The sequence below is a fragment of the Anser anser genome (genome assembly GCF_964211835.1).
Source record: "Anser anser genome assembly, chromosome: 3".
Classification (NCBI taxonomy): Eukaryota; Metazoa; Chordata; class Aves; order Anseriformes; family Anatidae; genus Anser; species Anser anser.
Window position 1 is genome coordinate 81,734,004 of NC_139722.1, and position 27,777 is coordinate 81,761,780.

Consider the following 27,777-nt stretch of genomic DNA (forward strand, 5'->3'; position numbering starts at 1 on the left):
CAGCAGTCCAATTCCATATGAATATGTCTAGAGAAGGGTATCAACTGTGGGCAGGGGCACTGGTCTTAAATCTTGTACCATGATTGCCTGTGGGAGAAAACCCATCTTGTCTTCAAGAGCATAAGATCTGAAGGCTAGGATTGCTTTCTTCTTTTGTCTCGTACAGCAAACACTTAAGCATGTTCTCAGTGGACAAGATGAATTAACTGACTTCTGATGAGAAACAGTAACTGTGCTGTTTTCGATTGTGCATATCCAAATGTGTATATATAATCAAAAAAAAAACAGTGTCCATTAGTGTATGGATGCATGTAGATGCTTTTCCAGCAGTTACGGATATAATAAAATACTATGTATTTTTAAATTAGATTCACACTGATGAAGTGAATCTGCACTGTCTGCTTGTGTTTGCTATGGATCATTCTGGGAATTTGTCATACACTAGATTTTTTTTTTTAATAGTTCCTCTTTTTTATGCTTAATGCTTCTATTGCTTATTTCAAAAAATAATAATAATTAAAAAAAAATCAAGACTTCTTGCAAGGTTTTGTAGCTACAGCTTAAAGGCCTTTTAAATTGTCTTTGTGTCGTGTTGCCAAAATACATGTTCATATTTAATGGCAAAAATGACAGTTAATCTTATGCAATCTCATGTTCAGAGAACTCCATTTAGCAGACGATCACTAAGATAGTTGATTTTAATAGTCTAAAGGAAGTGCTTGTAATAAATTTATGCATACTTACCCATTACTTGCCCTACTTTATGTACATAGGTAGAGGAAGCTTTCATACGCATAAATCAGACAGGATTTTGTTTGCCAAATCATTCTTTCCAAGTAAAATGATTCTTTATGGAAGCCAAATAAATAAGAATGTAATGTGTTTCACTACATGTATAAGTAGTTTTAGGTAATATGTAATTTATATAATAGTAAATATTATATTTGATTACATAATTCAGATTCTCCTTTTAAGTCTTGTACAAATCCTGAACCTAAGTGTAGTTGTGTAGCCATATCTACCGGACCTGGCTGTGATTCTTGGGACTTGATCCCACAAACAGAATCATTTCTTGAGACTGAAAATAAAGAATTTAAAATGACTGTGGAACAGTCATTAGAGTTCTTTCTGAAAAGCTTATTTCTGTTACAAGTTTTTAGTGGGGATCAAAATCAGGTACAAGAGTGTTATCTAGTGATAGTATTATTCTGTGAAATTTTTATTACTCTTTGAACTGTTTTGCTACATACTGACCGCCTTGTCATACCATTGCCGGTGGTAGTCGCAATTCCTCGTATTAGTACACATTTTATGCATGGAAATGTTTGCCTTTATCTGTGTAAAATTAAAATTAGGATCTATATACAACAATGTTTGTGGACCAAAAATGGCTTATTTTGAGTTGCAGTGTTTTAATTCTAAGCAGCATGGTGCATCACTGGATTTTAAATATGAAGCTTAAACAGCTTTAGTAAAGAAAGATTGTTACAAAAACAGCAGGTTGTGCTGAACATCTGAATTTCTGCCTTCTTCCTTGTGCACTCCCTCCATCATGTCAGAGGTGCCCTGCAGCTGGGTGAGCCGCCTTGATTAATGCCTTATCAGCATTAATTCTACCTGACATGTAGAGATGGCTCTTCAAAGAATTGCAATTAGTTGAACTGAATTCCTAGAGCTATCTTTTCTCTGATATCATGGATGATTCTGATTATTTTTTTTTAATAAGATCCTCAGCTGTAGTGCCTGAATGAGGAGAGAAAACCAGTATGAAACTTTCCATATAGCAAATCTGATTGTAGGATCACATGTGCAAAGACAATCATTTTAGTTTGCCTGTTTTGACACAGGCTCCCTTAGATACATCATCATAGTGTACCATTTAGAGGATTGATTAAACTGCTTAAACTGATTGAATCCTGCTTTTGAAATTCCTCAAGTTTGAAATACACAGCTATTCCACAGCTGTGAAAGACACTGGGTCAGTTGTCCATGAGTAAAACAGCTTTAGAGCTATGGCTTTGCATCATCTGCGAATTTTGGGCAGTTTTAGTAGGGATAATAAAGCAACTCAGTACATTTGCACTGTCATCTGTAATGCAGTTATTTTTTTAAAATAAAATAAAGAAAGTGTGTGATATCTTGCAAGGTGTCACAGACAGAAAGTATAAACAAGGGTAAGTGCCGGGTCCTGTACCTGGGATGGGGCAGCTATGGCTATATGTACAGACTGGGCGACAAGATGCTGGAGAGCAGCCCCGCAGCGAGGGATCTGGGGGTTGTGGTTGACAGCAAGTTGAATATGAGCCAGCAGTGTGCCCTGGCAGCCAGGAGGGCCAACCGTACCCTGGGAAGCATCAAACACGGCGTTGCTAGTCGGTTGAGGGAAGTGATTGTCCCGCTCTACTCTGCACTGGTACAGCTTCACCTCGAGTACTGTGTGCAGTTCTGGGCTCCACAGTACAAAAAGGATGTAAAACTGTTGGAGAATGTCCAGAGGAGGGCGACGAAGATGGTGAAGGGCCTAGAGGGGAAGACATACGAGGAGCGGCTGAGGTCACTGGGTCTGTTCAGCCTGGAGAAGAGGAGGCTTAGGGGAGACCTCATCGCAGTCTACAGCTTCCTCGCGAGGGGCAGTGGAGGGACAGGTGACCTATTCTCCTTAATCACCAGTGATAGGACCTGCAGGAATGGTGTCAAGCTGAGTCAGGGGAGGTTTAGGCTAGACATCAGGAAGAGGTTCATCACCGAGAGGGTGGTCGCACACTGGAACAGGCTCCCCAAGGAAGTAGTCACTGCACCAAGCCTGTCTGAGTTTAAGAAGCCTTTGGACTGTGCACTTAGTCACATGGTTTAAACTTTTGGGTAGACCTGTGAGGTGCCAGGAGTTGGACTTGATGATCCTTATGGGTCCCTTCCAACTTGGGATATTTTATGATTCTATATTCTATTTAGGAAATACTATTTATCTCATTGTTCAGACTGAATCTTCTCTTGCAGCAGATATGTAGAATTTGAAATACATGCAGGAATGAGTTGTTCTGATCTTTCAGAAATGTTCATTATCAGATATGGTGTTGTCAGAGAGAAGCATTGAGTTTTAGCTTAGTGAGGCAGTACTTACTACTTAAAAGAAATAAATGTTTTTCCTATATAACTTCAGAACTGTCAAATTTTCTTATTCAGTCACAACCACTTACTTGATATTTAAAAGCATGATATTACTATATGTCATTTCTCTGGACACTTTTGAGTACATCTATCAATAATTCTTTGTTTGACAGGGATCATTCTGCATGCTTAGTATTAGTGAATTAAAATCCACAGGCACTTCTTATATGACTTAATATGTATTGGGTATTTGTGATTTTTTTTTTTTGACAAAGTATATTTTGGAAATATTGAAGATTGTTATCAATAAAGCACTCAAAAAGGAACCTTCAAAGGAAAGTGCTGAATACATAAATATGCTAGTAGAGTGCATGACATGCAACCTGGGAGCTGAAAGACACAATCCAAATAATTTTATAGTTAAGTATTAGATGATGATAGTACTCCAAGTGATGGCACTATATGAAACAGTAGTACATCTGATACGTGTTGAAGACAGGCTGAGGGAGTTGGGGTTGTTCAGCCTGGAGAAGAGAAGGCTCTGGGGAGACCTTACAGCGGCCTTCCGGTACCTAAAGGGGCCCTACAGAAAATCTGGGGAAGCTCTTTTTCAGGAAGTGTAGCAATAAGATAAGGGGGAATGGCTTTAAACTGAAAGAGAGTAGGTTTAGATTAGATGTTAGGAAGGAATTATTTACTCAGAGGATGGTGAGGCCCTGGATCAGGCTGCCCAGAGAAATTGTGGATGCCCCATCCCTGGGAGTGTTCAAGGCGAGGTTGGATGGGGCTTTGGGCAAGCTGGTCTGGTGGGAGGTGTCCCTGCCCAAGGCAGGGGGGTGGAATTAGATGATCTTTAAGGTCCCTTCCAACCCAAATCATTCTGTGATTCTGCATATGTATACATTATATCAGTTATCAGCTAACCAATGATCATTTTATTTTTAATATTCATGTTTTATCTTTCATACTGTTCAGAATGTAGGTCATCTAATCAAGAAATGTAAGCCGAAGCTGTATAACTTTTGTAATTTAAGAAACAAATCATGAATTGTAACTTCTCTAGTCTATTATATATATATATACACACACACATATATATCTGTTATCTAATGGAACAGATGTATGGAATTCAACTTATGGAACAAAGTAAATGAAGAAGAACAAAATTTCCTATTTAATTAATATTTTCTATTAAATCTGTTTTCCTTTAAAACTATATATTTCTACTGACTGTTCAGACTTCTCGTTGTTTAAAAATTAAAATATTAAATGAAACAGATATTATGCTGTAAAATCTCATCTGAGATACTGCTGTGAAAATAGCAACATGATGTATGAAGGTCAGATATGCGGTGGGCAATCCTATAATTGGTTTAGTGAGTGTTCTGCAGGCTGCTGAAAACCTGTCAGTTTGCTGTGATTTACCTTCGGAGTCCTACCCATTTTAGAACTGTTCCTATTAAAAAAGAGATGTGGTATTATTGCATGATGCTTTTATTTGTTTGAATTTTGAAAATTCTGTTCAAAACACTGCCCTCACACTATTGCATAGTTAATGGTTCTAACACGAGCACAACCCCAGCATCTCCTGGCTTGCTGCATTGCTTTGCATTGCTGGTCAGGTAACAGGGTTACACAGTGGTGTATTTTGCTACTGCTTCTAGAGCTCAGTTTTAATAATACTTTATCTGATGGGCTTATAGCAACAAGTATCTCAATAGTAAAATCAGAGTAGCTACAAATCTATCATTTGGATATTAATTAGGCTAATTAATTAGTCTGAGAATCTGAAAACCTGAAACAGGTTCTGAAGTTTACAGCTTCAGAATTCTGAATTGTTCAAGCTAAAAACACACCAAAGGGCAAATACTTGTTTCAAGCCCTTTAGACAAATATTGTATAAAGTAGCAGTGTCAAATTGGCTATGCAGCCATGTGCAGGACTTGAAATCACGTGATTGTTACTTTGTACTCAGTATTTTTAAGTGCTGTTTGGGCTAAATCAGTCTCAGCAGATTCCTGTGAATAATCCTAGCCCTGAAATTAGGATGAAGAAACTGTAGCTATTAATGAATGTGTTCTATATATTTTTTTTGAGGTAAGTAATCCCAATTACATCTGAAATGAAACAAACAAAAGAGTAGCAAAGCATCTTCTTTTCTTAAGACTTTTTAAAACTTTTATCTTTTGGGTGGTGATTTTTTTTTTTTCCCACATGTGACTTCCCCATGAAAAATGAGGAGAAAGATATGTTCTTTTTCATCAACAAGTGCCATAACTTGCTATCATAATGATAGCAATTGCAGCATTCAATTCAGGGTATTAGTTTATAATCCAGTTTGGAAGAGTGAAACTGAGTTAGTGGAAATGGTTGGAAGGTTGAAGATGTCTATTATGTGTATCCGTGCTTGAAAATCAAATACTATGCTAAGAAAATGCCAGTTGTTTTTAGTAACTGTCCTAATGCTGGCAGGGGTGTTGGTATTTATAAATACAGGCATAACTTTGGATTCACAAGAAAAAGTAAAGTTGCTTTGTTTAGCATTAAAATGAAGGCCTGATGGTGAAAAAATAGTTGTGTTCTTCAACAGTATGCAAAAACTCAGAAGGTCAGAGCTTTTCCTGGGTGTTTACTTCATTTCCCAGGACCATTTTTGGAAGTTTGCTGTTTCTTAAAAAGCCTGTGGATATAAATGGATATGCAGTTGATATATGAACCACATTGACACCTCCAACCTGTTTTCTGTTACGGAAACCAACACATCTACAAAACCTGGAGGATGGGCATAATGCTGTGGCAAACAACTAATGATGAACTTTCAAATACTATTTGTAAGCCAAAAGGACATTTACCTTGCCTCTCTGCAAGGATTTTGTGAAGCAGGGTTGTGTGTGCCTACTTCTGGGCTGCCTTCAGACTGCTGGTTGAGGTGAAAGGGGCTGAAGCAAATGTCCTGCTTAACTGAGTGTGTGACAGTTTTTGTCTTAGAGAAAGAGATAATTTTGTAAATACAACGAGATCTCATGAATACTAATCAGTGGTTTGGGGCTTTAACCCCTTAGTTCTCTCTTCTCTCCCAACCAAATGTAAAGAATATATTAAGGAGTGGGAAGCTTGTTCCATGTTCCAGGTATTTGTACTCTTTTCTTGACGTATTTAGAAAGATATTAGCCATTAAAACATTGCCTTTCCATGAGAACTGAATTTTTAAATGCCTTTAAAATAAGCATAGGAGATGAATGTATCTGGGCTGATTTCAAGAGCCTGATATGGTCTTTCCTTAACTGTACTGTAAACTCTACCCCTGTCCCACATCTGAATGTCTTTTAATGATAACAGGGAGTTAGGAATTTCAGCTTGTCTTGGTGTTTCTATAAATATTGACCAGTTATATTTTCACAGTTGAATGTTTGCCCCAGTGATAAATAAGGCAATTATCAAGGGAAACGTGAATCCAAATCAACAAAGCCTGCATTCAAATAGCTTTAGGTAATGTCGGAATAATTAGTTAAGATAGTTTAGGATGCTTTAAATGACCAAGGTGTGTATTGATTATTAAAAGACAGAGAAGGGACAAGTTATTTCTATCTGAAGGAAAATGCCAAAGCTCTGTGACATCTTGATTACTGTGTGAGGACTAGTTAAAAAGAAAAAGGGAGAGCATGGGTATTGCATGAGGAAGATGAACAGAGGTCTTAGGAAGCAAACAGATACTCTACTCAGTGCAATATGAATTATGAAAGGATCTGCCAAGAAATCATCTGAGCACACAGTGTGTATAAAACAACCTCAGCTGTAACTGTGATTTACCATGCATATGGAAATGAAATAAGCTTAATTCTATTCTTGCATGCTAGGGGCTATCTCATCAAAAGTTGTCTTATCAAACCATGGAAGAGAAAGACAGATGCTGTTAGCCATTTAAAAGCACCTGTAGTACAGCCATACTCCTATTAAATATTAATGTTTGTGTTTACTACTAGAATAACTTATTTGAAAATACTTCATAAGAACTCAAATACACAAACCCTTATTTATGGCTACTGATGCAGTGTAGTACTGATGCATTGGAGGAAGTGCCTAATGGATGTGTAATAGAAAACACCCCTTACAGGCAGAGTATTTTAATTTTACTGCTCTCTATGTTTTTATTACCATTTTTGAGTTATCTTTCTCTTCTCTCTTCAGCATTGTCAGCTTTCTAACATACAGAAACTGTAAAAGCACTGTTAAATTAATTGAAAATTCATCTGAACTTCTTGTCTGAGTACTGGTTACGTTTCAGTACCAGTTGTGACTCCAGCTGTTTTTGGCTTCCCACCTTCAACTAGAGTAATTTAGAACAGTGTGAGTTCCATTTCAGATACTGGTGTTGAAAGAAAATTAAAAGTTGGAGGAGAAAATAAACTGCTATGGAAAAACATGTGGGTATCTTTGGGAACAACATTGCTTATTGGTTATATATTGTGCCTCACTTGAGGACAACCTACAAAAGGTGCTATTACAAATTGTTTATTTGGGAGAAAAGTTGTAAGTTGCTTTTAGTGGGAGATTTAGATATCCTGAATTGCTTTCCCACTTTCTCTTTCGTTTAGGTTTTATAGAAATAGCTTTCTTTACTTATTGTTCGTATGCCAATGTCTGTGCACACCCCTCATCCCCCCATTTTTTTTTTCTTTCATGCTTGTTATTTGAAAATAAAGCATAGCAATTCTTCTATAGGTTGGAAAATATGACTTGTTGATGGTAAAAGAAGCAGGTGCCAGAAATCGTCTTAGTGATTTGACATTAAATGACTTTGCCACTTGCCTTTTTTCTGATACATTAACTTCTGTAAAATGAGCTAAATGTATGCTAACTTTAGATGAAAAGGTGTGTAAAGGGTGGTCAAGAAAAGGGAAACATTTTCAGGAAGGTAGTAATGCATATGAGATCTCATTACACTAAATTTATTCAATTCAGCTTTACATAGGTCATACCTCATTGCAAAATGATTTGTTTTTTACTTTTCTGGAAATGCATCTCATGAGATACTAATGTTTTTGTTGAAGGGTGATGCCTAATGAATTTTCATTAGAATGCAAAAAGTGAGCTAGTCAGTCTTTACTAAGTGTCTACATAATATAGTAGCAAGACTTTTATTTATACTTTGGCTGCATTATATGGGTTAGACAATATAAAAAGTTCAGTAGAAATGAAGACAATTGCAATGAGGTCTTATTTTAAATGAGAACTATGCCTAGTATGCTTAGCTAATGTAAGAATAAAACTGAATATACTGAGTGCCGTATGTGACATGATTTGGTCAGTATTACCAACAACCACTGACTAACAATTAATTTGACCTGTATTGGCTGATACAGTTTCAAGTATGTGTACAGATTAATGGCTATAAATATCTCCCTTTATAAACTCAAAATGGCATTAGGATTATTTCCCAGTGTGTGTGTTTCCAGGTTATTTATTACAGAATCGCGGAATGGTTTGGGTTGGAAGGGACTTTAAAGATCACCCAGTTCCAACTCCATGCCATAGGTAGGGACACCTCCCACCAGACCAGGTTGCCCAAAGCCCCATCCTTGAATGCCTCCAGGGATGGGGCATCCACAGTTTCCCTGGGGAACCTGTTCCAGTGCCTCACCATCCTCTGAAGGCAGAATTTCTTACTAACATCTAAACTAAATCTCCCTTCTTTTAGTTTGAAACCATTCTCCCTTGTCCTATTATTATCTGCCTGAGTATGAAGTCCCTCTCCATCATTTTATAGCACCCATTTAGCTAATGGAAGGCCCCTATAAGTTTTCCCCAGAGCCTTCTCTTCTCCAGGCTGAACATCCCCAGCTCTCTCAGTCTTTCTTCAAAGGAGAGGTGCTCCAGCCACCATGGAGGTTGACTGAACTTAGAATTTCCAGTAAAACTCTTTTTTTTGACACAAACACATAACAATCCACATGATTTTTATTATTTTTTAAAAATTTCTTTAGAAAAGGTAGGTTACTTAAGAAAAAGAGTTCTTTTTATTTTAGGAAATGTGCAAGAATTTGGATTTTTTTTTTTTGGAAAGAAAATACATTGGTACAAAACAAAAGTGAAAGCTGAAATAGTGGTAAAATAAAGTTAATGACATCTAGAATATAATAGGTGGTTGTGTTTAATAAGTATCTGTGCAGGTTTTAATCCTGGAGTCAACATCTTTTTTGATGTCAAAAAGTGAAATTTTGAAAAGGAAGAATTTGAATATGGTAAAGGAGGGCACTGCAGATCAGTGATTGATCCAAGTAGATGAGGTAGTTGTACATAGAGGTGGTACCTGTGAACTTCTTATTATACTCTGTCTTTGAGAGCGTATTCAAGAGTAGCAGGAAAAGTGTAAAAGCCTACATAAGTTTCCACCTCCTTGAGAGTGTCTGAATGTTTTTGCCTCTTGCTTTGTTACCTCTTGCATAATTCACTTTTGGGGTGGGTGGCTTGTTTCCTGGGAAGTGCACGTGGCTATTTGTGTCTAGACAGTGCTTTGGGACAGCTCTCTGTACTGGCATGGTGCCGGATGGTAGGCAGTCCCCTTTAAAGCAGTGTTCCATTTAGCAAATGCAGTTGTTTGCTTAACAGCTAGGTAACAATATTTTGGCACCTAAAACCAAAAATGGTCAAGATTTGCGTCTTTAAGAAATGGAACAAATCATCACTTAGTGGTCTCCCAAGCTTTTCTATTTTGTAGTTAATAAAGGTATGTTGTAAAATAAGCACTTATTTTTTACACTGTGCATGTTCAAGCAGAGTCTTTATACATTTGAACATTTACAGATAAACCACAATTTCTGAATATACATGGTGAGACTTTAGATTTTTACATTTGAAAGTATTATTACTTTTTTTTTTTTTTTTTTTTTGTGTGTGTGTGTGTGTGTTACTAATAGAACTCGGGCAATGCATATCCCTAAATCCATGAAGAATTTCATAGCAGATGGTCCTGCTGTGTCAGTCTTTCTGTTCTGTCTCACTATCTTTCTGTTCTTGACACAAATACCTGCTGGAGTTTATCTAAGACTGGAAGAGTTTCTTGTTTTTTTTTTGAGCGAGCAACTTTTAATATACTAATCTAATAGATTTGCTTCATATTGCAGGAGTGAATATGTGAACCTGTTAAGATAAATGAATGATTTTTGATGTAATTATTATTTTGAATACAGTAAATCATATGAAAATAATCTGGGGAACTTTACACCCAGCCTGAATCAAAATGTATGTATTACCTTTAAATAATATATAAAAACAAGAAGGGCAAAGTCGATTGAAGAACTGAAGTATGATATGCTTTTCATCTTCATAAATTGGCTTTATAATTTATAATTTTTTTTTTATAAGAGGGTCTGTCACACCTTAAATTTGAGGGGAGCACACCTGGTTTCTGTAGTGAGAGTAAGATGGACAGAAAATTCTGTGGGCAGTTGCATTTCATTTGTTTTAAATATTTTTTATTAAATTAAGCATATTAGTTGCTGACTCAAAACAGAATAAATGCATTGTTCATTGTAGTTACAAAAACTGTTTTATTTTACATGTGTAGAAAATACTGACTGTTAATGTGGAATTTAATTATGGAATCATTTAGGTTGGAAAAGACATCTAAGATCATCTGGTCCAACCTTTACCCTAGGACTGCCAAGTCCACCATTAAACCTTGTCACTAAGCTTTACATCTACATGTTTTTGAAGACCTCCAGGGATGGTGACTCAACCACTTCCCTGGGCAGCCTGTTCCTATAAAGCCTGTTCCATTTAGTATTGTAAATGTCTAAGTGCTTCGTTGCATCTTAGAAGTAAGGATTTTGATAGTTGTGTATGCTTTGGTACTTTAAAACTGTATTGCTCAGGGGAGAGCTGATGATGCATCTCCTTTCCTTCTTTTAAGGACAAGTCAGAGATGGCTCAGCATAACTGTCCAGTCCCCCATGCCAGCAATATTTGAAAAGCAGCAGTTTTCTGAGTTACAGAAGCTGAGTATTGATAAAAAGGAAAAAGGATAAAAAGGAAAAGGATAAAAAGGAAAGCTTAGTAGTTGAAAAATCCTTTGAAGTTAAAATTTGGTATATGTTATTATGTTTTGTATGTAATAGGATATGTAATATAGGATATTATGTTTTGTATGTAATAGGATATGAGATAGTTACTTCTCTCAGGCATTGTTCCATGTTCACAGTTAAGTGCATGAATTTGTCATTAGAGTTGGTGTATTTGGAAGGGTTGGTATTTACATTTATTGGAAATTCATTTTATATGCTGTAAGTTCCACTGTGACAGGTCAGACCATATCTGTTACACATTTGCCCTATGCGTTTGATCCAGAAAATTACAGATTTCCTACTTCGAAAGGTGTTTGTTGTAACATGCATGATTTATTAATAAATTTGATCATAGACAGGGAAGATTTTACTGATGGGTGTCTGCCATGCTTTCCAGAAGGGACAAAATAGTATTTTATGAAGATCGTCTCTCTGATGCTGCAAGAATCGGTTTCTAAAGCCATAACACAGTCCTAAACGATACTACCCTAGATTTCTCTATTACTCCTTGCAGTAGCTACAAATACAAAGTAATCTCTAAGAATAAAAAGAGCAGAATGGTTTTAAATAGTACACATGAGATTAGCATAATAAGGTCAAGTTTGCAGGATCAGCATGAAGTTAAACAAAAACTCTTTGCATAAGTTGGAGATATGCCTAGAACCTCTGTAGCACTGTTGATCCTATAAGTTTTTTTTGATTAATTAGCATGGCATTTTCTTAATTACCTTAAAATTAATACATTTACACTGCATTATGGTGATATACTATTAAGCAACGTTCATCTAAGCTTCCAGCTACAAGCAGTACATGTTGTTTAGTTGAACAAAACTAATGTTGAACAGTACATGGCTGTTGAGTTTATTGACCTTGCTTATCCAATGAGGCTGAAATGTAGGTATCTAGCTCTTTCCACAGTGTCATTTTTTTTCTGTTGTAAAGAGATTTTACATTTTCAGAGAACAGATAATAAAGAGAAATAAATCTTAGTAATGTAGATACGTTGCACTTGCGCGTAGTTAGAAAGGAGACCAGAAGGAGCGGCAGGGGAAGAATACTATTTTCCTTTTTAGAGAGAGAATGTATGACACCCTAAATCCATAAAGAAAGTAAATATAATACTAGAAACTACAACTTTCAATCAGTTAGGATGATCTGTTCTCTTAATAATAGCCTCATGACCCCTGAAGGCTCTTTGGAACAAAGTTTTTTCCAAAGACCAAACAAAAAGAAAAAATATAAAATTTTGATTCTGTGTACAAACATAGAAGAAAAGAATATAATTGTACTTATGTACCAAACCCCTTAGTAGAAATAGATTTCTTGAAGATTTTTAAGGAGTGTCAGAAGGAAAAAGCCCAAAAAGTAGCTTTGCTCCAAATGTTGTTGTATCTTCAGCTTGTACAGTTTAACTTTCAGGTACCACTTCTTTGCCAATGGGCTGTGGCACTGTGACCAGCAGATGACATTCATTATCTAGAAGTAAGAGTAGGGGAGAATTCAGTCTTCACTGTTAACTCATATGGGGCTAAAAATCCCCACAGTAGTGCCTTGTGAGACGTTAAAAGAAAGCATGCTTGGTGTGTCATTTTTTTTCACTATTCAGTTTTTCCAATCTCATACTTTTATGAGAGAATTCTACACTTCAAAGTGCGAACAAAATAGGGGAGCCAAAAATATGACAAATATGTGACCACAAGAAGAGAATCTTTTTTAAAAAGTTAATCAATTGTTTAGGTCAGATTCACAAGATATGTTAAAATGCATGCTTATTAGCATGTAGTGGCATAGTCAACCAACATGATTCAAAGGAACAGCTGAACTGGCTGGTGTGCTAGGCTTTGAATGTGAATTGATTGCAATGAATTTGGATCTGACCAGGGTTCTACCAGTAGCCATTTTTCCTGGTGTCAGCCTTCTTCTGCCTTGCTTTATTATTTCAGACTCTGTTCTGGTTTCATCTTCATGATGTAGAAGAACTGAAAGTTGAAAACTTCTCTGCTTTTGATGGAAACAACTGTTTTGGATTTAATATCTTAAAATGTTCAGTCTTCTGCAGATGCCAGATACAGAAAGTTAAAGCTTCAGACTGACATGATCTGAAAGCAAGCTTTATGTAGGGAGGTGGCCAGGCAACCTTCATGGTCTGATATTAATGAAATATGCAGGAGTGTGGCACTGTTATTGAAATGTCCTCTGTTGAAAATCTGAAGCTCGAAGACCCCTAATTTGTGCTCTGTCTTCCCTTTTGGGGGATTTGGTGAATATGATTCATCCCATTTGGCTGACAGGACTTGTCATCGGAGCCGTGTACTGGGTCCATCTTTTTAGCAAGGTTGAAAGTGTGGAAAGCTATGCCTTCAGTATGAAGTCCTAGATATGGATGCTTTTACTTGGTAATATTGAGTGTGTTTCATCACTGTCACCAACCGCAGTCTTATTTAAGTGAAAAGGACAAAAAGGCTGAAATGTATAAATGTAAATGTAGCTTGAAAATAGACGATGGACTCAGTTTCATTCAGGCTGCTCCAGCAAATAGGCGTACAGATGTTTTGTTTGAATTCTGTTCTAAAATTAAATTTTTGAATCCTCCCACTTGGATTCTCAAAGTTAGGCATTTAATAAATGTGCTAGTTTGAAAAAAGTTATGAACACCCACATCTCATTTTTGACAGTGATACAAACTGTGGATGCTGTGTAAATCAGGCCGCTTAGATAGTTTTTTCTTTTTTTAGGCTATGATGTGTGAATATTTCATATACAGCTAGAGTTGAAATACCTGAAAATCCATTTCATGAGCAATTTGAGTAGAGGAAAAATAAAAATAGCTGTGAGCCTAGAAAAACAACTAGGAAGTTTGCAAATAACTAGGGAAGAAAGAAAGCTGAGGTAAAGCTGTTTATTCTTAGGGATGATATTGTGTTTGTTGATGAGATCTATTATTCTTTGGTCCCGTACTCATATTTGAGGCAGAAATTCAGTTTAAATTTGCAGGATTATATACATCATATTATATGAGCAGATCATGGGTTATTGTAGGTTGTTAACACTGTGTGATCCTCAGAGTGATAACAGAGAGACTACATTTTTAAAGTCAGCCTTTTGGTTTATTGTCATCATAATGGGGTATGATATGCTTGTAAATAATAATTCATTGACAACTGGAAGATTGCGTCATGAATACATCCAGGATCTATGATTCAGTTGTGGGTTGGACTACAGTTACAAATATTTTAAAATAGCTTTTCAAAAGCTTTGCTCAAAACACCTTTTTAATAAAGGGTATGATTATCTAATTTGCAAATCTGCCTCCCACAGCGTAATGCATAATTTACTATGCAAATATTAGTACAGAAAATTAGTGAACACAATAAATATAGCTTGAAATGTGAGGAAGAATAAAGAATTATTTTTTTTTCTAAATAATCCAGTAATTACTCCAGAAATATATAAGCTTTAAACATTTCCTGTGAAAATTAAATTATTTTAATTTTTCTAATTTTGCTGACTGTAAGGTGCTGTAACAAACAATAATGAAGCATCAATAGAAACAGTTAATAGTAGTGATTTTTCTCCTAGTAGTATTGAATCTTCTGAAATTTAAAGTACAGTTTCTAGTTTGTTTATTATATGAACTATTTTTCATCAAGCTGTTAGCATATTGGGTTGTAATTATGACTGACTAGATTGTCTAGACAAACTTGTATGTTCTAGTTTAAATCTAATCAGATGTAACAACCAGTGACTCTGAGAGATAATGGAATTCCAACTCTTGAAATTACGAGGTATATTGTATATTAAATGTCATTAAAATACCATTGATTTTACAAAAAATGTTGAAGATAATTTTGAAAATAAATTGTTTTGAATACTGCTATCATTTAGCAGGGTTTTCTACTGATTGTTTGGATTGAAGAGAATTGATACAGGTTATCTAGACTCTTTACATTCTCTGTCACAAAACAAAACAACCCCCCAAACCCTCTTGGAATATGAACTGTTTTTCTCTGCCTTTGTTTAGGAAGTTACTGCAGCAAAGATGAATACAATAAAAATCGGTGGCAAAGAAGTTAGATGATTATCAATATGTTTATTTTTATCTATTGAGGCATCTTCTTTTTTTTGGTCATCTGTTTTGGTTTAAATTGGGTTCTACTGCAGACTAATGATTACTTATTATCATTAAACTGCTGAAAATTTCCAGCTAGTTACACATGGGTTTTTTTGGTATTCATTAAAAATACATTGGTGCGTGGTTGTTAGACATGTAGCAAAATGTTTTAAAACTCTTTATAATTTAATAGTGTATTTATAGACTATCAAAGCAATCGTTAATGTACTTCAAGTCTAAACATCTGACTTGTCCTGAGAAAAGTCTGTTATTGCAAACTGGTTGCTAGAGGTTCCCATTGCAGCCCCAAGAATATGTGGTCACTTTTAAGACTGAACACTAAGAACTACATGATTTGTATGAAGATTATTTTCTCTGTAGGGAATGTTAGGGTTCCATATACCACAGCATGCCTTTATTTTATATCTTCCATCTTCCTGTGAGGTAAAAAGAAGGTAAATAATCTGTAGACTGTCAAAGATTCGGTGTTTTTCCTTCCTCATTTTTATTTCACACCTTGAAGTGACAGAAAAGCACTCTGTATAATTCTTTAGTGTACTTAAATGAGGGTTTAAAAATTACCTGGGATCATTAGTTTTTGGAGGGGGCTGCTCAGAACAGAAACCGTCAGCCTCTGGCTATATGTCAGCCTGAAAACTCATCTTCCAAATGAGAGTTGTAACTTTCTGAGTTAAATATGTTGGCATTTGTGCATGTGGTGCATCTGTCCCACCTATATGGCCAATATGCAATTATTGTATACAGAATGCAGCCATGCTTGTTGGATTAGAGCAGATGTAGGAGAAAAATTGCCAGAGAGAAAGAGTCTGATTCATGCGTTCATTGCAAGCATCAGTAGATGTGTCGTCGTTCAGCTCTCAGAGGAAACACATCACTCTCCAAGGGCCACTGAGTGTCTGGGCATGCATGCAATGAGATGAGGCACTGCTTGTTGCCTGGGGGAAAAAATGGCTCTAACATCTTGCTAGACTCTAAAAGGAAGGTGCCTCTTTCACTTCACTAAAACAAAACGATTTCATACACTTTTCCTTTATTACTTTCTAGCTGCTCAAAGTGCACGTTACCTGCTAGGAGACTAGTTGCAAAATGTTCTCTGGGACTTCATTCCTCAGATTTAATGGAAAGGGAAGAAAAAGCTCATTACTTTCTTGAATGTGAAGGAGAATGGAACTGATGAAGGAGGAATAACCTGGTTATGTTTGTTTGATCCCAGATGCAGGATTTTTCTGCCTTTTAGAGCATATAAGCTGCAGAAAAGATTTAGTAATAAAAGTTTTGATAGCTTACAAAATGGTATGTGAAATACATATTCTGCCAGCAAAAATCTTGCTTTAAATAGTAGTAATAGCAGTAGGAACATTGTTTATAGTGAGTTTGTAAAATGAAATGTTTGATTATAATCAAACACAGAAAATATGGTCTTGGCTTGTTTCTGAGCAGTGCAGGGAGCATCTTTTTCTGTTTTGATCAATCTCGCTTGTCAGTCAGTTCTCACTGGGGAGAACTTGGGGTGAGCTGGGCTGCTGGATGGCTCGTTTCTGGGAGACGTTCTATAATAGAGATATGTACTTGTGTGCTGGAACAACACCTTGCAACCTGCAATCTTTGAGTGCTCTCTTTCCCACTTTTTAAAACATGGGGTTAGGGCAGTGCTTATGTTATAAGGATGCTTTGAAGAGAACCTAATGAGTAGTCTGTTGGCCTAATGCTAGCATTGAAAGGACTGTTATGGTGTCTAATAACTACTGAAGAAAAATGGTGACAAGAACTTTGACAAGTAGAGGCCTGATTCCTAGAAAAGTTAGCTTAAAAATATTTCATGCATAAGTGTCATTAAATAAATAAATAACTCATATGGAAAACACTGTGCTTTTAATGTTTTTTTGCTCTGGCTAAAATGTTAAGTAACATATATTTTTTTTTTAAACTGAAATATAAATTGTGGAAGGTAATGAAACATCTAGGTACTTAATACATGAATTACTGTAAAGTTAGGAGCAATGAAAATCAGTTTAAGAAGCTGTTTGAAATGCGAGGTACTGTAATTAAACTAACTTAAAAAAAAAAAAAGAATGGAATGGTTTGGGAACTACCTTTTACAATGTAATGCTTGAGGCCTTGGAAGAGGCCTCTTCAAACTGTACACAGTTTGAATAAATGTACATGTTTACAGCTTTAGCAGTAAAACATTCGTGGTGTAAAATTATTAAAAAAAAAAAAGAAAAATATTTAGTAAAAAGGGGTTTGTATGCTAAAATATGCAACTACCACGAGAATGAAAAGACAAAGAATTTGAAAGAGGTTCTGGAGGCAAGGAAAGGTGTGTAGGAGTTGCATTTTCTTCTGTTAACACAAAATCCCCACATACAGCCTAATTTTCCTTTGTTACCTTTAACATAGATGTTGCTATTATAAGCCTGTTTAAATTTTATTACCAATTTCTATGATTGTCCGGAAGATTAGCTTTTCAATAGCTCAATGATTATTATTTTTTCAATCATGACAAGTTATGTATTTATTTTTACAAGACACTCTTGTTTTAGCCCGGTTAAAATAGAATATGATGAAGCATACAGCCCCGCAAGGCTGCGATGGGGTCTTAGTCTTGACAATCCCTGCCTTACTCTTCTGCTACAGAAAAATTCATCTTGACCTGGAGACCATCATAAGGATGATGATCATAAGTCTTGCTACTACCAGTAGCCTAAAGACTGACTTCTGTTTTCTTCACAATCTGAGCATAATGTCCAAGCCCTTTAGTATCTGAGAAGGAATATGAGAATAAACGGAAAGCTAAAGGAGAGATCTTAATGAGAAAAAAAAATAATTAAGAGGTTTCTGATTGATGATAATTGGTATTGTGAACAAGACTCCCTTGGAGTCTGGCAATAAGAAACATCTATAGTGAACAGAGGTGCACATGTAGGCACAGCTAGCTAAAAGAAATTGCACATTTGTGCAGCTAAGTATATATATTAGTCTACTTTTCAGTTGTAATAACATGTTTTTTGACTTTTGGAAGTTTAAGGAATGTTGGAGCATGGCACACTGTCCACTAATTCAGTTGGAATGCCCTCAGAGATTTGTTTTCTCAGTACAATAAAAATATGCGTGCATTACAAAGAGTCATGGCTCAGAGTTTCCTTCACTAGCAGTATTTCTACATAGTCAGGACCATGTCTATAGACAGTGATCAGTAATAATGAGCTGCAACTTCTGTTTTTGCCATTTCCAAGTAGGTTCATAATGAGTACTTTGTGATGGGACATATTCTAGAGTTGGTGGCTTTTACTTTGTGATGGGACATATTCCAGAGTTGGTGGCTTTTGTTCATTTTTTTTTTTCAACAGGTCAAAATATTTGCATGTATCTCAGATATCAGAGCAAACAACAGTTTGTTACGCAAAGCTCAAAGACGATACCTTATTCTTAGAAATACAGATGTATACTTAGATATCTTCCTAGTATAACTAGTGATTTGGGAAACCTGAGGTGAGTACCAGTGAGAGAAGCATGTTTACAGTGAGAGAGAGAGAGAAGCTCAAAGCCTAAGAAAAGGAAGTTGTAATAGGCAAGACAGCAGACAAAAAGAACTGCCAGGATTGCCATTAGAACGGAATCAATTAAAATAATTGTTTGATGAAAAAGAAATATTAGTTTGCAAGTAGTATTTGAATCTTCATTATTTTCACTGTTACATTGTCTTTAATTTCTGCTGCTGTCTAGGTTGTGACTTGTGTGCTTTATTGCCTGTCATCTAAAAGCTTTCTAAAGATATAAGCATATGGGTTTTCTTATCTTTACTTTCATTATACAATAATAATAGTGTCTTGATGCTGTAATCAAGGGGAAAATTGGGTTGAAAGGGACCTCAGGGAGGTCCTGCCCCCTGATCAGAACAGGCCACCTTCTAAGCTGAGGAATGTAAAATGAATAATTATTTGAGCTCTGAAGTTAGTTGAGGTTGCTCTTAGGGCTTTCCCAGTCAAGTTTTGAATAGCTCTGTGGATGGAGGTTACATTGCTTCTTTTGGTGGCCTTTGATAGTGCTATCTACTCTCAAGGTGATTTTTTCCCCATAATATCTACCAGTAATTTTCTTTGGGACAATTTGCGTTGCTGCTCCTTTTCCTTTCATGGAGAACCTCCAAGAAGAGTCTGGCTCCATTTTCCTTGTTATCACCAGTAAGTTGGCAAAGAACTGCAAGATCCCTCTCTACTTTCCCTCCTCCATCCAGGCTGATGGAGCTCAGCTCCCCTGGCCTCTCCTATGGGGTGGGTGCTCCAGCCCAGACCATCATGGTGACCCTCTGCAGAACTCGCTGCAGCTTGCTGCTGTCTGCTTTGTATTGGGAGGTCCCATTTGGGACCAACACCACAAGAGTGAGCTCATAAATGCTGTGATCAGAGGGGAAGAATTGCTTCCCTTGACTTGTTGCAGCCCAGTATGTGATGGGCTTTCACAGCCTCAAGGACATAGCAGATCTTTTGGATCTTTGGAAAGTGGTATTCAGAAGACCTGTCTCTAATGAGATCTCCCTTATTTCTTCTACCTAGAATGTGCCACCTGATTTGTCCATCTGTACCTTTGTTCTGGAGCAGTCTCTGTCAGTACGAGCCCTCCAGGAAATGCTGGCTAACACAGAGGAAAAGGCAGAAGGGGTAAGTTATTAGATCTTCACTTTTCTTTTCATGTTGCAAATACTTTTTTTTTTTCCCTACTGTACCACAGTTTTCACGACTGGCACAAGTTTATAGTGTAATGAATTGCTTACATATAAGTTTCCTTCTTCACTGCAGGAGTGGTCTGCTTTTGAGAAATTCTAAACATTTGTAGCTTGCACTGAAGCTCGCAAGTAGGGGGTATAAATAGGGGTATAAATACTCAATAATTTCCATGTGCTGCAGATCAATATAGAGCTACAGGAATGGTTTAATTTGAGATCTCATTATGTGATATATGAAGCTGGATCACTTGTTTAGAACAGCTAAGTTTTCTTACTGACTGTGTCACATGAGACTGTCAGGTAGTCTTAAAATGACTTGGGTGTGTGCTGGTTTTTCTCTGTAAATAATGTCATTGTTCTGTCTGGCCTGAGCTAAAATGTCATGTAACTCAACGTTAGAGGTGGAAATTGAGTAATAATGAGTCTTGGTGGAAAAGAAATATGTAAACTAGCATGTTTTTGTTCTCTAGAGGATGAAGGATATAAGAATAATGATAATTCTGTTTGACTAACATATAGCTGTTTACATATAAATCCTAGTAGTGTAATTTACATTCTCTGTCATGTAATGAATTTGATTTGATATGATGTAGTTTAGTGTTTCATATACACACTGTAGTGTTAACAGAAATGCTGTGTTCGGACCCAAATCCTGTAAACAGTAAGTAGGGAAGAGTGGCATGGGAGGTTTGGCTATAGGAACAGGAATTATACAGATAAAACAGAAGGAGGGGTTAACCATAGCTCTGTCACTTATGAAAGCTGGCAGGAGAGAAGCTTGCCTCTGGTATTTGTGGGAATGCCTTGAGAAAGCAACCTTTAAACTAACATACCCGTAGTCATACCCATATATACCCACTAACTATACCCATATAGTTAGTCCCATAAAACGCCACACACTGAGACTTAAAATAGTATTTGGGAAATGAAGTCCAAGAACATCATCCCATGGATGATCCAAAGTGTGTGCTGTCCTTAAGAATTGTTCCCCTGCAAGGACCAAGTCCAACAACAGGAAAATGAGAAGCACATCTGAGAGAAGAGATGTTCCCTCTCTCCTTAGTTTGCAAATGGCAGTGGTACTGATATACAGTGCTTTGTACTTACTGGTCTTCTGAGACACACAGAGGAAAGGTAAAGCAAAGTCTCTGAGTGTCTTCAGTTGTTACCTTTTTATGGAGTAGTTTACTGTGCTCTCAATACCTATTAAATCTCAGCATTAGTAGAATGTACAGAGCTACAGCTGTACTAACCCAGATAGTTGGTGTTCACTGAATAATGAATAGGTTGCTACTGCAGATTTTGCCTGGCTTCTGTGCAATTCATTAGCAATCTGCCTGTGTGTCTCTTGCATATTGATATATTGGTATTAGAGGAGAATAATCTTGTAAATAGTGGCTTGTAAACTGACAAAGTCAAATAATTGTCAGTGCTATTATTTTTCTTTCTAGTAAGTCTCTGGAAGCCAGGAATAATAATACTAAAATGTCTCATTGTGAACTTGCTGATAAATTAACAGAACTGACATTTGGTATGTAGTTTTTACTAAAAATGTATAAAGATTGTCTTTGAATTTATTGATAAATTTTTCATACGGTAGGTGCTTACATAGGCACCTTCATATTAGCTTTCATATTTGATGACTGCTGTGGTTACTTTTATGAGAAGAGGTAATTTGTGCATATATCTGAAGCACTATATCTTTTTTTTTTTTTTTTACCTTTTTATTTTTATTTAGAACAACACACATTTCTTTCATTTAGGAGAAGAAAGTATAGCAACTCCTTGAAATTTTTTTATTATTAACTGGATTCAGTATGAGCTCAGTTTTCTAATAGAGAGAATCCTGAAAAGGGAGGTCTTTTCAGTCTTCCCTTACTTTTCATTACATTAGAAATCATTAAGGCTGCTGTTTTTAATGCTGAATACAATCTTTATATAGTAGGTATTGTTCCTATAAAACAGGTAAGTCAGCAGTAATGAAATGGTTGAGTAATAAGAACAAAATCTCATTCTGTCTTGAGTCAGAATACTAAACAGCTTTCTTTGTGTTTAAGAAAGAATATCTGTGTGCAGTAACTGGATTTCTTTTTAATTCTTGATTAGTGTGTATTAAATGTGCAAGATTTACCTCTGAAATAAATAAATACTTGTTTTAGTGCAAGAATCCCAAAATGAGAATTTCCATACTTCATGAGGTTAGTGATCCATCTAGCTGAGTATACTTCTCTCCCCTGAATCAACTAAATGCCTGTATCAAAGGCAACAGTGGAAAATGAGTGAAATTTTATAGAAAAGAATGAACCTATGAATTTCAGTGTTTTAATAACCTTCCAGAGTAAAGCAATGCATTTTAAAGGGAATGATAAAAAATCAGAGCACAAAGTAACCACTCAGTGCCTATGACTTGAAGAAATCTTTAGCAACACAGCACTACACACATTCTTTCTTATACAATTTCACTCATTTTCCACTGTTGCCTTTGATCCTGAAAAAGTAATTCCATAGCTTTCCCAAAGAGTTTGTTTGGGAATATTTACCATGAAATGTTGTAACTGTGTTTTGCTTCTGTTTTTTTTTTTCTCTGTTTTTTTTTTTTTTTTAATTCTGATTATTGTTTTTTAATCAAATATTCCTTTACTAGATTCAAGAACTTTTTAGTATTTAGTACTTTCTCTTTGTGAAAATGCTGAGATGCCATAATCAAATCAATCCCTGGAAATTTTCTGCTAATTTTCTTAGGAAATGAAGCCTGGCCATCTGTACATTAGTACTCTTATATTCAGTAATATCTGAATATTCTGCAAGGTAGAGGCAACATTAGAATCAGGGATAGGAATTTGGTAAGAGAAAGGGACCCAACGTTGCACCCTGTAAGAGGAAAACAAGGTGAATTCAGCTGTTTTACAGTGCCATCAGCTGCTCCGGTGCTGGTGTGCCTTCTGCACTGCAGCTGCTTGCTCAGGAGAGGTGCCTCAGGTATTCAGGAAGGAAGCTGCCAAGTTTTGCTTGAGAGGAAGGGATTTATAATTTTGTTTTGTCTTTCAGTTTTGTTTTAAATAACTCTCTCTCTCTTTCTCTCTCTCTCTCTCTTTTTTTTTTTTTAAAGGTAGACAACAGAGCTGTACATAGTGCACTATTGCCAGTGTCAAATGTTTTATGAGAGCAAAAATTATTTTCCTGTATTTTCCTCAGACAGTCCTATTTGTATATTGAGGAATTACCTTTTTATGTATTTATTTATTTATTTAACTTCAAAATATTGTGAATATTGGTTATTTTAAAAATTGTTATTATTATTTAATCTTTTGGCTGATTTTGGATCAGTTGCAGAGGGAAATGCCAGCTTCCATAAAATTTTTACCAAGTCACAGTTCTATTGTATGACTGTTGTAGCACTGCTAAAGGAAAAGGTAACTAGACATATTTGACATTGGAAAACATCAGGTGTTTTCTTAACCTCAGTTGCCTGAGGAAATGATTTAGACTTATTTGTCCAAAACTTTTTGAAATCATCATCAAGTAAACTTCAAAGAGATCTAAAGAATTTGGGGAACAGTGACTAGATAGAGGAAATTAAATTAGCTTGGCATTTAAAGGACATTTTACTGTAAGTGAACGAGCACAAATTTATGCATCTTCTATCTGCCTACAACAAAAACGTGCTTTTCTTTTGAAATGACTAGGAGCTTGTGATTGGTGAATTTACACTTGCTTTTCTTGGGGTTTTCTGAAACACATCCAACAGTCTTATGATATAAATAACGTACTAGTCTTTTGCCTTGTGATATCTTTTATAGTGCTCCATAATAACTCTTGTAAATGAGGTCATTGAAATTTGAAGCTACCAGGTTGTATGTTAAATGCCATACCCTAATGAATAGATATTATGTATATGTGCATAGTATGTGACTTGCTTTCACTTTCCTGCGTGTTGTGCATCTTTGCGTGCATGAGAGATGTTATATCCTATGCAGACGATTGTTGTTAACTGCATGTTTTCATTGAAGTGATTGAGAAATCTTGGTAAGCTTGTTCTTTCAGAGAAGCTCTAAGTATTTCTGCCAGGAGTGGTAAAGCACTTCACTTTGGTCTACCAGAATACAAATGGGTGCCAAGACATCCCGATTTTCTTGTTGTGCCATCCAGCCACAGCAAAATCTAATTTCACCAGGAGTACACACAGCAGGAGAGACCCATCCTGGTGAGAGCTTCTGGAGCTCCTCTTGCTGCTCTGTGCTGAGTGCTGCCAGAGCAAGGCATGTGTGTGGGCGTTTCTTGCTCAGGCATATACAGAGGAGCATGAGACTGCTAGAGCTTTTTGCAATTTTATCATCAAAATGGGTGGAAAGTTCAATTCCTCTCATAAGGGCTATGCTTCATGCCCCATGAGTTGCTCGCTAGTAGAAATCAGCGGCACTTGTTGGTATGTAGGATGCCTCTGTTGGAATGGTGTTTTAATGACTCTTGTAGGAGAGGTACACCATACTCATCTACCCTGTATGGTGCCAGGGGGATTTCTCTCAGTTGCTTCTCTGGCCATTTGCATCAAATTACAGCTTTTTTGCCAGCTGACTAGGAAAACCTTACTACTGAAATAAGCAAGGATCTCTTCACATGTCATCTGTAGCAAGAAAGTGAATTTATAAGTAATTACAGTTTCTGTATTTTGAATAACACCATGCACTATCTATTAGAACAAGCTAGGATAGTCTTTTTTTTTTTTTAAATATTTTTTGCCATTCATCTTCCTAGACTTCATAACACAGAAAAAAATTAGCTCTTATTTTACTTAATATGCTTGAATTTTCTTTACATTTATACAAAATAAAACAGTGTTAAATCCTCTGTTAGTTTCCTACAGAATGACCTTAGTTGCCACATTGCCTACTTAGCACTTTTGTGTGTATTTTTTTGCCTTTTGTTTCCCCAGTATTTGCACAGTCGTGGTGCTTCTCTACCAGTGTATGCTGTTGTGGTGGTTTCACAGTGATAGATGACTAAACCCCACCACAACCACTCTCTTAATCCCCCTCCTCAAAGGGAGAGGAAGGGAAGAAAGTATGATGTAAAGAAAAAGACTGCGATAAGGATATTTAATTAAAGGGAAAAGTGGAAGTCCAGTCTGGAAGTGGACTTCTGTTCAATGCTTTTGGTAGTTCCTTCCACCTGAAGATGAATGCTGGTCCTGAAAGCAGAAAGTTGATGTGCAAAATAATTTTATTGGAACATATGGGCAGCATTGCAATGGGCTTGGACATGGGGAGAACTGGACCCCCATAGGATAATACCTATGTCAATTCCATAGTTATTATTCCCTTGCCATCTATAATCTCTATCTAGTTAATATAAAAAATGGCAACATACTGAAGTCATTCAGTAAGGATTCTAAGGATTCTCTATGAAGTCCTGGAAGAGGTGGATTTTTGTTTGTTTGTTTGTGTTTGTTGTTTTTTAAGCAAAATTGAAGCATGGAGAAATCGTAAATGGCACAGTTAAATTTGTCTTTGCAACCACACAGCTCATTTGTTACAGCAATTGAAAGTGGTATATTAAACTGGATTTAGACAAAATAAAAAGATAAACCTTCAAAATCCTCACATTTGATTGCTGTTCTAGAGTGCTGAAGGTTGTCTGTTTTGCTACACAATCCTATGTAAAGCCGTGAAAGTGTCTTAAACCAGTCACATTCTTAGTGTTATTGGATGTTTCTCCAAAGCAATCAACAATGCTGAATTTTTAACCACACCAGTCTAGCTGAGCAATCACTGCCCAGCATACTGATTGCAACTGCTCATTTTATTATTCCTGGTTTTGACTCTTTTGATACTTCAAGACTGATTTGTGCAGGTACTGAGGTCTCAGAGATGTAGGTGTAGCTGATGGAAGTTATACACAGAATGTAAAATCATGTTAGAAGTTGGGTTCTAGGTGTCTTGAACTCAGCTCCCAGGCTTGTGCAAATTTTGATTTTAGTAGATCCATTCTTTAGATTCTTGAATGTATTGATGTATTAAATGGGGTATCATGAAAATTGAATTAATATCTGTGAGATTACTATTGCAGTAATCAACACTAAAAACGATGACATTCATTCAGTATGTCTTTAGAACTGTTTTTAAAATGAATATTCAGTGCAATGGATGCTTACTGAGCTAGGATGAAATAAAACAGTAAGTGACCTCCCTCTGTTCTATATGTTGCATTATACATACTTCAAGTTGAAAAGGTCATGAACATACTGTACTTCCACTGTGGAAGGCTATGTCATGAGAGAAGTGAATGGATAGAAATTAAGGTTATTGGTGACTTGTCACTTTCTGTCTTGTTACAGTTTGTGTAATTATTAACATTGTTTTGTAGAAATTAGCGTCATTCTTTTGAAAATGCAAACACTTGATACATTTAGCTTAGGAAAAAATGATTTTGAAATATGAATCATTCAAGGTTGTATATAGTCCTTGTCTGATAGCACTCTAGTGTAACTGATCATATAAAGAGCAACCTTTCATTAATTTCCCAGATGGAGGGTCCTGGATAGCACGATACTCAGACATCATATTTTCCTCTTCTTTTGCAATGTAAACAGCTGTAATATAAGTATTTGCATAAACCCATGACCTTACATTAAATAAATTAAAGTTTTGTTTGTGCTGTTACGCAATTCTATTGAGAGTGGAAATAATAATTAAACAATATTTTTTGAGGTTGTTTATAACACTATCTAAACATCTCAAACTATGTATGAAAAAAGTATCCAAACTGGTGATAAACCGGTATCATTTCCTGGGCAGCTGTCACTGAAAAGTTCTGGATAGGCACTATAAGCCTGAAGATTCATCTGCACCCGTATGCTTGCATCTCCCCATGGCAATAAGAAATTTGAATCCATGGTGACTGCATCACTGGTGAATCTGTATCATATTTGCAAAAATGCCAGGTCCAATGAGAATTGACATTATTTCACAGCTACCTGTTTGTATGTAGAAAAGTGATGTGATGCCCAGCCATCCCTCAATGACTGGGGTTCACCTCAATGTTGTTTTGCTGGGAAGGTATGGCTTGTGCCTTGGAAGGCACAAAGGTGAGCCATCAAATAAATGGTTTGTTGCAGCAGCAGCGGTAAAGCCAAAAGCCTTCAAAGCAGGTGAGTATGTCAGTGTTTTTGAAGTACCTAAGTACTACTGTAACTTGAGATTTATACCCCTCTAAGTGGTTAACATGGAGATTTCGTTTTGTTTCTCTCTGATCATAAAAAAATAACCATTTTAAATTTACTTACAAGGATACAAACAACTATTGAGTTTGAGGCAGGTGGCAGAAAAATGAAAGAAATAAAAAGTTTTAAGGACCAGGGGTATAGCTGAACAGAGAAGGTGGAGAATGGAGAGCAGCTGTGTCTGCAGAGGTGAGGTTCTGCCTCTGGCTGTAAGGTGCCTGGCTGATAGCCTGCGCTGGGATATGGCCCAGCAGAGGCTCAGAGTCCATGACTCACAGAGGCAGCATCCTGCCTTTTTGGATGGCAAGCTCATTCACTCCAGCTTAGCACACCTCTCTGAGCAGCAGAGCTCTGGATGAGCCCAAAACTCAATGGGAACTATAACCGAGACCTTATGTCAGCATGAGTCAGGATCACCAAGCCTCTGCTAAACCTGGATTTTAGCTCTGAGCACTGGGGCATTACAGAGGTCATTCTGTGGGCAGGGACTTGGCCCACTGAGTGGCAGGAGTGCTAGCTCCTGGGCAGC

At 36.5% G+C, this 27,777-nt stretch overlaps 1 protein-coding gene across 1 annotated transcript in view; it reads left to right on the forward strand.

The window, feature by feature from the left end:
• Positions 1–27,777, forward strand: part of RYR2 (ryanodine receptor 2) — a 423,949-nt gene that overhangs the window by 114,214 nt on the left and 281,958 nt on the right. Inside the window, exon 3 of the mRNA XM_083827634.1 lies at positions 19,860–19,964. Within this exon, the coding sequence (XP_083683760.1) occupies positions 19,860–19,964 (105 nt within the window). The remainder of the gene's footprint in view (positions 1–19,859; positions 19,965–27,777) is intronic.